The following is a 16,492-nucleotide window of genomic DNA, read 5'->3' as shown; positions in this document are numbered from 1 at the left end:
TCCACTTTTACAGCAAAAAAACGTTCAAGACGCATGCTAAAAAAACGTAGTGTGAAAGCAGCCCAAGTTGAAACAAGTTGGGTAAAACAAGTCATACCAAAGTGCTTAGTGCATGAAAAATATATGACAAAGCACAGGAGTAGGACCCCCTGGCAATACAAGAAAAATGGTGAAGACCTATATTGAGAATAGTTTAGTAATATGCAGATTCCATAGCCGAAATACCTAATAAGGATCCACTAATGGATCCACTAATGGTATGTAGACTAAAGTATAAGTCTGCATTGGAAACAGACATGTTTAAGGCTTAAACTGCAGTGGAATCATGGCATAATGAGACCAGACCAGGGAGGACCCAGTAACGGGGCAATCAAGCCGAACCTTGTAGAAAAAGTGCGGAGCAGTTACCTCATGAGCAATTTGGTCACGGGGTGGGAGGGGGAGATCCCAAACGATCGTTTTGCTTGTGGCGCTTTTTCCAGGGGCGATATCAAGTATGTGGGGCAGATACCGATCTTATAGAGGTGGCACCGTATGATCACATGTAATTGCAGACTAAGTGGCGCATGCGCTGGTCGCTGAGACAGAGCGGGGGGGAGACAACACCACCGGACGCGTCACCATGGCTCTCGAGCACGCGCACATGGTCCGGTGCAGGAACTCCCCGCCGCTCGGCTATCAGCAGGCGTGCGCTGTCGCAAGTAAAGATCTCCCCAGACCAGACAAAATGGACAACCGAGTGCACCAGACATAAGTAGTTCACACTAACAAACAAAAGATGGTAAACTTTTGTTCAATGAATAACAATAATTTGTGTACATTAAACAAAGCCATATCAGCGATGTAACTACTCACTATCACAAAACATATATTTAATATGAATTCATGTAATAATATAAGGAGAAATCCCAGAAAAAATAGTGCAGAATTCTTAATAGATGCATAGAATTGTATGAAACCGAAGCATGGTGCACAGGGAAAAACCTGTATATGTAGGAAAATGAAAACATAAATGAAACACAAAAAAAAATAGAAAAAAGGGAAGGGGAGGAGAACACCTTCCTTCACTGATACATGTTTGTTTAATGTACACAAATTATTTCTTGTATTGCCACGGGGTCCCACTCCTGTGCTTTGTCATACATTTTTCATGCTCTAGGCACTTTGGCATGACTTGTTTTACCCAACTTGTTTCAACTAAGCGAGCTTTGTATACATTGGGCCTGCGGCCTGTTTGCTGCTATTTGTTTCACACGCGTTCTTTTGAATATCATATAACATAGTTACTTACCAGCAGAGGTCTTACCCTTTCTCTCATGTAACGATTTAATGGTCAGTCTGTGAGGGGTTTATTTAAATTGTAATTTATTGCAATTTATAGTTCTCTGTCCCGCCATTATATGTATGTTTGGGGTTTTTTCACCCTCCCTGTGTCTTGTCCTGGCTGTTTTTTTTACTTTTTTGTAATTTCCTAATAAAATATTTCCATTGATTCTTATTCCCTTGCTTTACTGGTTTATATTCTTAATTTTCTCCCTTTTTTGATTTTTACTGTACAACGCAGCTGATGCATGCTGCGTCCAAAACGCAGCAAACTCTGATCGTGGGCACGCACCCTTAAGGCCGCTTTACACGCTACGATTTAGCTAACGATCTCATGAGTGAAGTGACACGCCCAGATCGTTGTTACAATTTGCCGAGTTTGCTCGTAGGTCGTTTATTAATGGTCACACGTACACATCTCACATGCGACGCAAAATCGTTCAGCGATATGTTGTTTTCCCAAGGCGGTCGTGTGGATGTTGTTCGTCGTTGGCAGGGTGTCAAACGTACCAATATGTCTGCTGCAATCCAAACGATGAACAATATTTTGAAATGGAACGACGTGTCAACGATCAACGATTTTCAATCTATGTGCGATCGTTCGGAGTCGCACTTAGGTGTCAAACGCAACGACGTTGCTAACGATGCCGGATGTGCGTCACGGAATCCGTGACCCCGACGACATATCGTCAGATAAATCGTAGCGTGTAACGCCGCCTTTTAGTCTTTGGTACTGATTGGGAAAGGCGAGTTCCAGCTGTCAATCCCATAATTATAAAAGACAGTGGTGCATGTTCCCCTGATGTGTCTTTCAATGTTCCTCGCTGCACCCAATTTCTAGTCCTTGATGATGCCCCCAACAATCAGACGTTTTGTAATGAGACTCCCTTCACGTGTTACTAGTAGTTTTTTTTTTTTTTTGGATAGTCTCTATATTTCAATTGAGATTTCTGTTGTATGAAACATGATCAATTGACTTGAAAATTTCCCATTTCAGTCAAAGGATTTGGTGAAAACGTATCCGCCATTTGTAAATTTCTTTGAAATGAGTAAGGAAACTATTATAACGTGTGAGAGGCTAAAACCAAGATTCCACGCATTTCTGAAGGTAAGCATCTGCCAATATACTCAGTAAGTGTATGCAGCAGTATAGGGCAATATGTAATTCTCTGTACAAAAAAGAAATGTTCTGGGGATCGTACGAGCAGAATGGATGGTGAACCGTATGGGTTCTGTGCCTTGTAGCATTGCTGATAAGACTGGTAACACACAATTATGTAATTAGAATGTTTTAAAGGGCCGTACAACCTCTAAGTAGGCTTATATGGCTGTTCTATCTGCTCTGGCTCATAGACTAGGTCTGCTACGGCTGATAGACAGGGAACAAATCTGGTTTAGTCATTGAAGTCAGCAAGCCATGTGCATTCCCCTGGCTGGTTATGTGAAATATGGGAAACTGCCTCCTGTGTTCCCTCTAAAGGCCCCGTCACACGCAGAGATAAATCTTTGGCAGATCTGTGGTTGCAGTGAAATCATGACATATTATTCCATTTGTACACAGCCACAAACCTGGCACTGATTGTCCACAATTTCACTGCAACCACAGATCTGCCAAAGATTTATCTCTGTGTGTCACAGGGCCTTAAGCCAGGCGCACAATTCAAAATGAAAGGATAGTATTGAAAATAGTTTTTAATTTGTCAACACATCTAAAGATATTTCTTTCTGGCTGGACATCCATTTTGTAACAAGTGATGAGCTAGCCACATGCTGTGTAAACACCAAGCTGTGCGGGTGGTAGATGACGTGGCATTTGCTTTCCTGGCACTATGGCCACTTCATGTTAGGCCATTGCTGGTATATTGAGCTGTATAATGAAATAACCCCTGTGTTCTTGAATTACACACTTTTTTCACTTTTGTATGTTTGTGTGTTGTGATATTCTAGTGTACACCACACAAACATACAAACAGTTTAGTTGTGGCAGGATGGGCTCTATTTGATTTTTTTTTTTTTTTTCTTTTTGAAAATTTTCCTATAAAACAATGTAACTTTTTGAGTTGGTTTATTACATTAGATAATTTATGGTCAAGAAAAATGCAATATGTTGAAAGGTTCAGTTTGGGTTGTAATTTTGCTGTGATTCTAGTTATTCCTCTGCTTCAGCTGTTGGTTGTAACGTAACTTATTGTTTGCAGATCAATCAATCAAAGCCAGAATGCGGGAGACAAACATTGGTGGAGTTGATGATCCGTCCAGTCCAAAGATTGCCCAGTGTTGCTCTTCTTCTAAATGGTAAGATGGTGGATTTCCAGCTATATCCAAATGTTTATACAATGAGTGAGATTTATTAACCCCTTCACGACCATGGACTGATATATCCGTCATGGAGTGTGTCCCGTTAAGCCCTGCTGCGGGCAGGCGGCGTGGATCGGCACACATCAGCTGTTTTCAACAGCTGACATGTGTGCCTACATGTTACGAGTAGAATTGCATTCCACCCTTAACATTAACCCCTTACATCTCGCTGCCAAAGTCTGGCAGGGAGATGTTTATATGCGCGGTGAAGATTTTCACTTACCGCCGCCCCCACCGGAAGTCACGTGAGATGTGATGACGCCTGCAGCTATGACGTTTCACTTTAGTTTTCCCTCGGCCCGGAGCAGAGAGAAACAGTGACTGTATCTGCTGTTTAAAGCTGTATAGCTGTGATCAGCAGATAGATAAGAGCGATCGGATTGCTGATCGCTATAGCCCCCTAGGGGGACTAGTAAAATAAAAAAAAGTGAAAAAAAAGTTTTAAAAAATAAACCTAAAAGTTCAAATCACCCCCATTGAAAATGAAAGGGTTAAAAAAATAAATATACACATTTCTTTGTCGCTCTATTGGGAGACCCAGACAATTGGGTGTATAGCTATGCCTCCGGAGGCCACACAAAGTATTACACTAAAAGTGTAAAGCCCCTCCCCTTCTGCCTATACACCCCCCGTGCCTCACGGGCTCCTCAGTTTTTATGCTTTGTGCGAAGGAGGCAGACATCCACGCATAGCTCCACAGCTTAGTCAGCAGCAGCTGCTGACTAGGTCGGATGGTAGAAAAGAGGGCCCATAACAGGGCCCCCAGCATGCTCCCTTCTCACCCCACTTTGTCGGCGGTGTTGTTAAGGTTGAGGTACCCATTGCGGGTACACAGGCAGGAGCCACATGCTGTTTTCCTTCCCCATCCCTTAATGGGCTCTGGGTGAAGTGGGATCCGGATCGGTCTCCAGGCACTGGGACCGTGCTCCCTCCGCAGCCCCTGGGAATCTGCTGGATAGGAGCTGGGTATCGTCAGGGACAAGGCCCTGCTACTATGAGGTACTCTGTGTCCCCGTGGGGACCGCGCATGGAGCGCTTGTGCCATACACATTACAGCACTGCTGGGTGTGTTAGTGCGCCGGGGACTACCGCGCATGGAGCGCTTGTGCCATACACATTGCAGCACTGCTGGGTGTGTTAGTGCGCCGGGGATACCGCGCATGGAGCGCTTGTTCCACACACACTGCAGCACTGCTGGGTGTGTTAGTGCGCCGGGGACTACCGCGCGGCCGCGCTTATTGCCGGCCGCGATTATAACTTTAGTCCCTGGCTTCTGCGGCCTAGTGTCGTATATTCCTGCCCACAGGCCTGCCAGTCAGGGGAAGGGCGGGACGCTGCACAGATCGTCAGCGCTGAGGGCTGGAGCATACATTAGTATCCTCCTCCCCCCTCACTCAGTACACTGGGGCACTAGATTCCCGCACTTTTCTTGGGCACGCCCACGGTCCCCTCCTCCCCACAGAACGCCGGCAGCCATTCCTGTCAGCGATTCAGACGCTGGAGAGGAGAGACAACACAGGGAGACCCAGGCAGGGAATCTGGTGATCACACAACCGCTCTGAGCGGTCGGTAAGCAGCACCTGTGGTGCTGGCCCCACTGAGTACCGAAGTATATATATATATATATATATATATATATATATATATATATATATATATATATATATATATATATATATATATATATATATATATATATATATATATATATATATATATATATATATATATATATATTAGGCTTATAGGCTATACATTTGCACTGTACGGTCGCTCTGTTGATTTTTGGCTATATACCCTCCTGGTTGTTCTCAGAGGAGACAACATGTCATCCGCAAAAAGCAAGGGTGCCAAAGCACAGGCGTACTTTGCAACCTGTACCTCTTGTACAGCTGTACTACCGGCAGGTTCCACTGACCCTCATTGTGTGCAATGCTCGGCCCCTGTGGCACTTACTCAGCCGGAGCCTCTGCGACTGGTGGCCCAGGTGGAACCACCTGCTACCACTGTCCAGGTGACAGGGACGGAGTTTGCAGCCTTTGCTGACAAACTGACTGAGAGTATGTATAAATGGTCTGCTAAAATACTGGAAGCATTGCAGTCCAGACCGGTGATTCAGGCCCCGGGCACTGTCCAATCCTTGACCCCTGGTCCCCCTCAATTGGAACAGCAAAGTGCCCCTGGGGTAACCCATAGGTCCCAGGGTGAGGTCTCTGACACGGACCGCAGTCCCAGGCCGCCCAAGCGGGGTCGCTGGGAAATTCCCTCCACTTCATCACACTGTTCAGGGTCCCAGCAGGAGGACTCTCTGGAGGATGAAGCGGAGGTATCAGATCAGGATTCTGATCCTGAAGCCGCTCTCAACCTAGATACACCTGAAGGTGACGCAGTAGTGAATGACCTTATAGCGACCATCAATCAGGTGTTGGATATTTCTCCCCCAGCTCCTCCAATTGAGGAGTCTGCCTCTCAGGAGAAATTCCGTTTCAGGTTTCCCAAGCGTACATTAAATATGTTTCTGGATCACTCTGACTTCAGAGAGGCAATCCAGAAAAACCGAGACTGTCCAGACAAGCGTTTTTCCAAGCGCCTTAAGGACACACGTTATCCCTTCCCCCCCCGAGGTTGTCAAGGGCTGGACTCAGTGTCCTAAGGTGGATCCTCCAATCTCCAGACTGGCGGCTAGATCCATAGTTGCAGTGGAAGATGGGGCTTCACTCAAAGATGCCACTGACAGACAGATGGAACTATGGTTGAAATCCATCTATGAAGCTATCGGCGCGTCTTTTGTTCCAGCATTCGCAGCCGTATGGGCACTCCAAGCTATCTCAGCTTGTCAGGCGCAGATTAATGCAGTAACACGTACATCTGCCCCGCAAGTGGTGTCCTTAACCACTCAGGCGTCGGCGTTTGCGTCCTACGCCATTAATGCTATCCTGGACTCTGCGAGCCGTACGGCGGTGGCATCCGCCAATTCGGTGGTACTCCGCAGGGCCATGTGGCTACGTGAATGGAAGGCAGACTCTGCTTCCAAAAAGTTCTTAACCGGTTTGCCATTGTCTGGCGACCGCTTGTTTGGTGAGCGATTGGATGAAATCATTAAACAATCCAAGGGAAAGGATTCATCCTTACCCCAGTCCAAACCAAACAGACCTCAACCACGGAAGGTACAATCGAGGTTTCGGTCCTTTCGGACCGCGGGCAGGTCTCAATTTTCCTCGTCCAAAAGGCCTCATAAAGATCAGAGGAACTCCGATGCATGGCGGTCTAAGTCACGTCCTAAAAAGACCGCCGGAGGAACCGCTCCAAAAGCGGCCTCCTCATGACTTTCGGCCTCCTCAAACCGCATCCTCGGTCGGTGGCAGGCTCTCCCGCTTTTGCGACGCCTGGCTGCCACAAGTAAAAGACCGATGGGTGAGAGACATTCTATCTCAAGGTTACAGGATAGAGTTCAGCTCTCGTCCTCCGACTCGTTTCTTCAGAACATCTCCGCCCCCCGACAGAGCCGAGGCTCTTCTGCAGGCGGTGTGCACTCTGAAGGCGGAAGGAGTGGTGATCCCTGTTCCTCTTCAGCAACGGGGTCACGGTTTTTACTCCAACTTGTTCGTGGTGCCAAAAAAGGACGGATCCTTCCGTCCCGTTCTGGACCTAAAACTGCTCAACAAGCATGTGAAAACCAGGCGGTTCCGGATGGAATCGCTCCGCTCCGTCATCGCCTCAATGTCCCAAGGAGATTTTCTGGCATCAATCGACATCAAAGATGCTTATCTCCACGTACCGATTGCACCAGAGCATCAGCGCTTCCTGCGTTTCGCCATAGGGGACGAACACCTTCAGTTCGTGGCACTGCCTTTCGGCCTGGCAACAGCCCCACGGGTCTTCACCAAGGTCATGGCAACAGTGGTGGCAATCCTACACTCTCAGGGACACTCGGTGATCCCTTACTTAGACGATCTACTTGTCAAGGCACCCTCTCAAGGGGCATGCCAACACAGCCTGAACATTGCTCTGGAAACTCTCCAGAGTTTCGGGTGGATCATCAATTTTCCAAAGTCAAATCTGACACCGGCCCAATCACTGACATATCTTGGCATGGAGTTTCATACTCTCTCAGCGATAGTGAAGCTTCGCTGAACAAACAGCGTTCACTACAGACAGGGGTGCAATCTCTCCTTCAAGGTCAGTCACACCCCCTGAGGCGCCTCATGCACTTCCTAGGGAAGATGGTGGCAGCAATGGAGGCAGTTCCTTTTGCGCAGTTTCATCTGCGCCCACTTCAATGGGACATTCTCCGCAAATGGGACAGGAAGTCGACGTCCCTCGACAGGAACGTCTCCCTTTCTCGGGCAGCCAAAGCTTCCCTTCAGTGGTGGCTTCTCCCCACTTCTCTGTCGAAGGGGAAATCCTTCCTGCCCCCATCCTGGGCGGTGGTCACGACGGACGCGAGCCTGTCAGGGTGGGGAGCGGTCTTTCTCCACCACAGGGCTCAGGGTACTTGGACTCAGAGTCCTCCCTTCAGATCAATGTTCTGGAGATAAGGGCAGTGTATCTTGCCCTAAAGGCGTTCCAGCCGTGGCTGGAAGGCAAACAGATCCGAATTCAGTCGGACAACTCCACAGCGGTGGCATACATCAACCACCAAGGCGGGACACGCAGTCGGCAAGCCTTCCAGGAAGTCCGGCGGATTCTGCTGTGGGTGGAAGCCACAGCCTCCACCATCTCCGCAGTTCACATCCCGGGCGTAGAAAACTGGGAAGCAGACTTTCTCAGTCGCCAGGGCATGGACGCAGGGGAATGGTCCCTTCACCCGGACGTGTTTCAGGAGATCTGTTGCCGCTGGGGCATGCCGGACGTCGACCTAATGGCGTCCCGGCACAACAACAAGGTCCCGACATTCATGGCACGGTCTCAAGATCACAGAGCTCTGGCGGCAGACGCCTTAGTTCAGGATTGGTCGCAGTTTCAACTCCCTTATGTGTTTCCTCCTCTGGCACTGTTGCCCAGAGTGTTGCGCAAGATCAGGGCCGACTGCCGCCGCGCCATCCTCGTTGCTCCAGACTGGCCGAGGAGGTCGTGGTACCCGGATCTGTGGCATCTCACGGTCGGCCAACCGTGGGCACTACCAGACCGACCAGACTTGCTGTCTCAAGGGTTGTTTTTCCATCTGAATTCTGCGGCCCTCAACCTGACTGTGTGGCCATTTGAGTCCTGGATCCTAGCGTCTTCAGGATTATCTCAAGAGGTCATTGCCACTGAGACAGGCTAGGAAACCAACGTCCGCCAAGATCTACCACAGGATGTGGAAAATATTCCTGTCATGGTGCTCTGCTCAGGGTTTTTCTCCCTGGCCATTTACCTTGCCCACTTTTCTGTCCTTCCTTCAATCCGGATTGGAAAAGGGTTTGTCGCTCGGCTCCCTTAAGGGACAAGTCTCTGCGCTCTGTGTGTTTTTTCAGAAGCGCCTAGCCAGACTTCCACAGGTACGCACGTTCCTGCAGGGGGTTTGTCACATCGTCCCTCCTTACAAGCGTCCGTTAGAACCTGGGATCTGAACAGGGTGCTGATGGTTCTTCAGAAACCACCGTTCGAGCCAATGAGGGATATTTCTCTCGCACGCCTTTCGCAGAAAGTGGTTTTCCTAGTAGCAGTCACTTCACTTCGGAGAGTGTCTGAGCTAGCAGCGTTGTCGTGCAAAGCCCCTTTCCTGGTGTTTCACCAGGACAAGGTGGTTCTGCGTCCGGTTCCGGAATTTCTCCCTAAGGTGGTATCCCCTTTTCATCTCAATCAGGATATCTCCTTACCCTCTTTTTGTCCTCATCCAGTTCACCAATGTGAAAAGGATTTGCACTTGTTAGATCTGGTGAGAGCACTCAGGCTCTACATTTCTCGTACGGCGCCCCTGCGCCGCTCGGATGCACTCTTTGTCCTTGTCGCTGGCCAGCGTAAAGGGACACAAGCTTCCAAATCAACCCTGGCTCGGTGGATCAAGGAACCAATTCTCGAAGCTTATCGTTCCTCGGGGCTTCCGGTTCCCTCAGGGCTGAAGGCCCATTCTACCAGGGCCGTGGGAGCGTCCTGGGCCTTGCGGCACCAGGCTACGGCTCAGCAGGTGTGTCAGGCAGCTACCTGGTCGAGCCTGCACACTTTCACGAAACACTATCAGGTGCATACCTATGCTTCGGCAGATGCCAGCCTAGGTAGGCGAGTCCTTCAGGCGGCGGTTGCCCACCTGTAGGACGGAGCCGTTACGGCTCTATTATGAGGTATTATTTACCCACCCATGGACTGCTTTTGGACGTCCCAATTGTCTGGGTCTCCCAATGGAGCGACAAAGAAGGGAATTTTGTTTACTTACCGTAAATTCCTTTTCTTCTAGCTCCAATTAGGAGACCCAGCACCCGCCCCTGTTTTTTGTGTACACATGTTGTTCATGTTGAATGGTTTCAGTTCTCCGATATTCCTTCGGATTGAATTTACTTTAAACCAATTTATAATTTTTTCCTCCTTCTTGCTTTTGCACCAAAACTGAGGAGCCCGTGAGGCACGGGGGGTGTATAGGCAGAAGGGGAGGGGCTTTACACTTTTAGTGTAATACTTTGTGTGGCCTCCGGAGGCATAGCTATACACCCAATTGTCTGGGTCTCCCAATTGGAGCTAAAAGAAAAGGAATTTACGGTAAGTAAACAAAATTCCCTTCATTTGGTATCGCCGCGTTCAGAAATGCCCAATCTATCAAAATATAAAATCAATTAATCTGATTGGTAAACGGCGTAGTGGCAAAAAAATTCCAAACGGCAAAATTATTTATTTTTTTTTGGTCGCCGCAAGTTTTACGCACAGGCGATCAAAACGTAGCATCTGCGCAAAAATGGTACCATTGGAAACGTCAGCTCGAGACGCAAAAAATAAGCGGTCACTGAGCCATAGATCCCAAAAAAATGAGAACTCTACGGGTTTCATAAAATGGCGCAAAACGTACGCCACTTTCTTTGTCGCTCCATTGGGAGACCCAGACAATTGGGTGTATAGCTATTGCCTCTGGAGGCCACACAAAGTATTACACTTAAAAGTGTAAGGCCCCTCCCCTTCTGGCTATACACCCCCAGTGGGATCACTGGCTCACCAGTTTTGTGCTTTGTGCGAAGGAGGCAACACATCCACGCATAGCTCCACTTTTTAGTCAGCAGCAGCTGCTGACTATGTCGGATGGAAGAAAAGAGGACACATATAGTGTCCCCAGCATGCTCCCTTCTCACCCCACTGTATGTCGGAGGTGTTTGTAAGGTTGAGGTACCCATTGCGGGTACGGCGGCAGGAGCCCACATGCTGATTCCTTCCCCATCCCTTTTTACAGGGCTCTGGGTGAAGTGGGATTTACCGGTCTCCAGGCACTGAGACCGTGCTCCATCTACAGCCCCTGGAGAAGATGCTGGATGGAGCGGAGTACATCAGGGACATGGCCCTGCTTCCTTAAGGTACTCTGTGTCCCCGTGCATTTGGCGCTCACACCGCAGCATGCTGGGTGTTGTAGTGCGCCGGGGGACATCAGCGCTGCGGCGCCTGTGCCATGGCCTCATTCAGCTTTGCTGAAGCAGGCTCACTTATGGGAATTGGTCGCGCCGGCCGCTGGGACTGCGGCGCGGCTGGCACTTGTAGTGCGCCGGGGACTTCAGCGCGGCCTGCGCTTTTACGGCGGCCGCGCTGATAACTAGAGTCCCCGGCTTTTGCGGCCTGCTTCCGTTCGTTCCCGCCCCCAGACCTGCCAGTCAGGAGAGGGGCGGGACGCTGGCCACTTCCAGGAATCGGTCGCGCCGGCCGCTGGCAGCGGCGCGGCTGGCACTTGTGGTGCGCCGGGGACTTCAGCGCGGCCCGCGCTTTTACGGCGGCCGCGCTGATAACTAGAGTCCCCGGCTTTTGCGGCCTGCTTCCGTTCGTTCCCGCCCCCAGACCTGCCAGTCAGGAGAGGGGCGGGACGCTGGCCACTTCTATGAATCGGTCGCGCCGGCCGCTGGAACTGCGGCGCGGCTGGCACTTGTGGTGCGCCGGGGACTTCAGCGCGGCCCGCGCTTTTACGGCGGCCGCGCTGTTAACTCGAGTCCCCGGCTTCTGGGCCTAGTCTCCCTTCGTTACCGCCCACAGCCCTGACAGTCAGGGTAGGGGCGTGACGCTGCATAGAGCAGAGCTGAGAGCTGGAGTATGTTTTGCATACTCCACCCCTCTCACTGTGTGCACTGTGAATCCGGATTCCCGCACTTTCTCAGGCACGCCCACGGCTTCCTTCTCTACAAGGACACCGGCAGCCATTAGTGTCAGTTTCTGTACGATACAGAGACAAGTGTGGAAGACCCTGGCATTCTGATAGTCACACAATCGCTGTAACAGGCGTTAAGCAGCACCTGTGGTGCTAACCCCACTAGTGCAGAAGTGCACTTATAGATATGCTTGTACTATATACATTGCACTGTTTGGTCGCACGTTGTATATACCCTCCTGGATTATGCGGAGGAGTTATCAGCATATTCTCTGTGTAAAACAAAGGTGCAGAACCACATGTTTTTCTATACAGCTGGTACAGCATGTACGGCTATACGGCCGGCAGGTACATAGACTCCCATTGTATGCACTAATGGCCAGGGGATGAGGACGGTGTCTGCAGTATTTACTGACAGTTTTTCTGAGACTATGGCTATGATACTAGAAGCCTAGCAGTCCGGACATGTCTCTCACAATATGGGCACTGTTGAATCATTGATCCATGGCCCCCCTCAGTGTGAATAACTAACAGCTCCGGGAATGTCACACGCATCCCAGAGTCACGGCTCTGCACGGACGTCAGTCCCAGACAGCCTAAGTGGGCTCGCTATGAGCGGCCTCGGTTTCATCAGGGTCCTAACAGAAGGACTCGCTGTGTAATGAGGCGGAAGTAGCGGCTCAGGATTCTGATCCTGAGACCGCTCTCAATCTGGATACACCTGATTGTGACGCCATAGTAAATAATCTTATAGCGTCCATCTATAGAATGTGGGTTATTTCTCACAGCTCCTCCAGTGGAGGAGTCAGCTTCACGTATTTTTCTGGACCACTCTGCTTTCAGAGAGGCAGTCCAGGAACACCACGCTTATCCAGATATGCGCTTCTCCAAACGGCTTAGGATACACGTTATCCCTGTCCCCTGACTTGGTCAAGGACTGGACCCAATGTGCCGAGCGGCATCCTCCAATCTCCAGGCTTGTAGCTAGATCCATAGTTGCAGTGGGAGATCGAACTGCAAACTCAAAGATGCCACTGACAGACAGATGGATCTCTGGTCGAAAGCCATCTATGAGGCTGTCGGCGCACCGTTGGCTCCGGCATTCTCTCCCTTGGGGCACTCCAAGCTATTTCAGCTTGTCTTACACAGATTGACACGGTTACACGTACATCTGTGCCGCAGGTGGCATCCTTAACCTCTCAAATGTCTGCATTTGTTTCTTACGCGAGACCGACTGTTTGGTGAGCGTTGGATGTAACCATCAAACAGTCCAGGGGTAAGGATTCATCCTTTCCTCAGCCCGGACACAACAAACCCCAACAGAGCAAGAGGCAGTCGGGGTTTTCGGCCTTTTCAAGGCTCGGGCAGGTCCCATTTTTCCTCGTCCAATGTGGACTCAAAAGGATCAGAGGAGCTAAGATTCTTAGCGGGCTCAGTCTCGCCCAAAAAAGCGACAGTCTGAAAACCCGCTTCCAAGGCGGCTTCCTCATGACTTGCGGCCTCGGTCGGTAGCAGGCTCTCCCGCCTTGGCGATATTTAGCTGCCATAGGTCAATGACCATTGAGTGTGAGACATTCTGTCTCACGGGTACAGGATAGAGCTCACTTCTCGTCCTCCAACTCGATTCTTCAGAATTTCTCCACCTCCCGGCCGGGCCGCTGCTCTTCTGCAAACAGGGTGCACTCTATAGGCAGAAAGAGTGATGACCCCCGTTCCTCTTCAGGAACAAGGTCACGGTTTTTACCCCAAATTCTTTGCGGTACCTATAACAACGGGCCGTTCCGTCCCGTTCTGGATCTAAAAATGCTCAGCAAGCTCGTGGACACCAGGCGGTTCCGGATGGAATCCCTCCGCCATGTCATCGCCTCAAGGTCCCAAGGATATTTCCTAGCATCATTAGGCATCAAGGATGCTTATCCACACGTGCCGATTGATCCAGAGCACTAGCGTTTCTACGCTTCGTTATAGGAGACGAACACCCTCTGTTCGTAGCTCTACCTTCCGGCTAGCGACAGTCCAACTGGTCTTCGCCAAGGTCAGGGCAGCAGTAGTCACAGTCCTGCACTCTCAGGGTCACTCTGTGGTCCCGTATTTAGATGATCTACTTGTCAAGGCACTCTCTTAGGAAACATGCCAACACTGCCCGAACGTTGCGCTGGAGACTCTCTAGAGTTTTGGGTGGATCATCAACTTTTTAAAGTCAGATCCGACCCCGACCCTATCGATAACATATCTAGGCATAGAGTTTCTTACTCTCTCAGCGATAGTGAAGCTGCCGCTAGACAAACAGCATTCACTACGGGCTGCAAGCTCTTCTTTAAGAACCAGTCGCACACATTGAGACGCCTCATGCACTTCCTACGTAAGATGGTAGCAATGGAGGCAGTTCCTTTCGCGCAGTTTTACTGCGTCCACTACAATGGGACATTCTCCGCCAATGGGACGAGGAGTCGACGTCCCTCAACAGAGTCGTCGTTCTTTCTCAGGCGGCCAAGGAATCTCTACGGTGGTGGCTTCTTCTCACCTCTTGGTCAAAAAGAAGGTCCTTCCTATCCCCGTCCTGGGCGATAGTTACGACAGACGCGAGTCTATCAGGGTGGGGAGCAGTTTTTCTCCACTACAGCGCTCAGGGTACGTGGACTCAGCAAGAGTCCACTCTTCAGATCAATGTTCTTGAACACAGAGCAGTGTATCTTGCCCTACAATCCTTCCAACAGCGGCTGGAAAGCAAGCATATCCGACTTCAGTCGGACAGCTCCACAGCGGTGGCATACATCAACCACCAAGGAAGAACGCGCAACCGGCAAGCCTTCCAGGAAGTCCGGCAGGTTCTGATGTGGGTGGAAGACACGGCATCCACCATATCCACAATTCACATCCCAAGTGTGGAAACTAGGAAGCTGACTTCCTAAGTCGCTGAGGTGTGGCCGAAAGAGTATGGTCTCCTCACCCGGACGGGTTTCAGGAGATCTGGCGCCGCTGACAGAGGCCGGACGTCGATCTAATGGCGTCACGGCACAACAACAATGTGCCAGCTTCATGGCACGGTTTCACAATCATCGAGCTCTGGCGGCAAACGCCTTAGTTCAGCCATTGGTCGCAGTTCCAGCTACCTTAGGTGCCACCTCTGGCATTGTTGCCCAGAGTACTGCGCTAGATCAAGACCGGACTGCGGCCGCGCCATCCTCGTCGCTACAAATTGGCCGAGGATGTTGTGGTACTCGGTTCTGTGGTGCCTCACGGTAGGCTAACCGGGGGGCACTACCAGACCAATCAGGACTGGCTGTCTCAAGGGCCATTCTTCCATTTGAATTCTACGGCCCTCAACCGGATGGTGTGGCATTGAGTCCCTGGAACCTAGTGTCGTCAGGATTACCTCAGGACGTGGTTGCCACCATGAGACAGGCTAGCATACCAACGTCCGCCAAGATTGACCACAGGACGTCGAAGATGTTTCTTATCTCGGTGCTCGGCGCAGGGTGTTTCTCCCTCGCCGGTTGCATCGTCTATGTTTCCTTCCTTCCTGCAATCTAGGTAGGAAAATGGGTTGTCGCTCAGTTCCCTTTAGGGACAAGTCTCAGCGCTATCTGTATTTTTTCAGAAACGACGACTTCCTTCAGGTACGCACGTTCCTACGGGGAGTTTGTCTTCTCAGCACTCCGTACAAGCGAGCCGTTAGAGCCCTGAGATCTGAACAAGGTTCTAATTGCTCTCCAGATGCCGCCTTTCGAGCCTTTGAAGGATGTCTCCCCTTCCCGTTTTTTCACGGGAAGTGGCCTTCTAGTAACGGTCTCGTCTCTTAGGAGAGTTTCCGAGCTAGCAACGCTCTCATACAAACTCCCTTCCTGGTCCTTCACCAGGACAGGGTAGTTCTGCGTCCGGTTCCGGAATTTCTCCCTAAGGTGGTATCCCATTTTCATATCAATCAGGATATCACCTCACCTTCTTTGTGTCCTCGTCCAGTCCATCAATTTCAGAAAGATTTGCATCTGTTGGTTCTGGTGAGAAGCACTCAGGTTCTACTTCCCGCATGGCGCTCCTGCGCCACCCGGATGCACTCTTTGTCCTTGTCGCTGGTCGGCGTAAACAGTCGCAAGCTTCCAGATCCACCCTTGCTCGGGGGCTCGAGGAACCAATTCTTGAAACCTACAGTTCGACTGGGCTTCTGGTTCTCTCAAGGCGCGAGGGCCCATTCTACCAGAGCCGTGGGTGCATCCTGGGCATTACGGCACCAGGCTACACGGCTCAGCAGGTGTGTCAGGCACCCACCTGGTCGAGTCTACTTACTTTTACCCAAGCATTATCAGATGCATACCTACGCTTCGGCAGACGCCAGCCTAGGTAGATAAGTCATTCAGGCGGCGGTTGGCCACCTGTAGGAGAGGGCCGTTTGACGGCCCTAATCATGAGGTATTCTTTTACCCACCCAGGGATTGCTTTTGGACATCCCAATTGTCTGGGTCTCCCAATGGAGCGACAAAGAAGAAGGGAATTTTGTTTACTTACCGTAAATTCCTTTTCTTCTAGCTCCAATTGGGAGACCCAGCACCCGCCCTGTTT

The 16,492-nt window shown here is 50.3% G+C and overlaps 1 protein-coding gene across 2 annotated transcripts in view; it reads left to right on the top strand.

Annotated features, from left to right (window-relative positions):
* The window catches only part of ECT2 (epithelial cell transforming 2), a 303,927-nt gene that overhangs the window by 135,228 nt on the left and 152,207 nt on the right, over positions 1–16,492 (top strand). For both annotated transcript variants that reach the window (XM_075338550.1, XM_075338549.1), the window contains 2 exons: positions 2,321–2,431; positions 3,522–3,618. In XM_075338550.1, the coding sequence (XP_075194665.1) occupies positions 2,321–2,431; positions 3,522–3,618 (208 nt within the window). The remainder of the gene's footprint in view (positions 1–2,320; positions 2,432–3,521; positions 3,619–16,492) is intronic.

The sequence above is a fragment of the Anomaloglossus baeobatrachus genome, chromosome 3 (assembly GCF_048569485.1).
Source record: "Anomaloglossus baeobatrachus isolate aAnoBae1 chromosome 3, aAnoBae1.hap1, whole genome shotgun sequence".
NCBI lineage: Eukaryota > Metazoa > Chordata > Amphibia > Anura > Aromobatidae > Anomaloglossus > Anomaloglossus baeobatrachus.
Note: the sequence above shows the minus strand (reverse complement) of the source record. Positions and strands in the feature narration are given on the sequence as shown.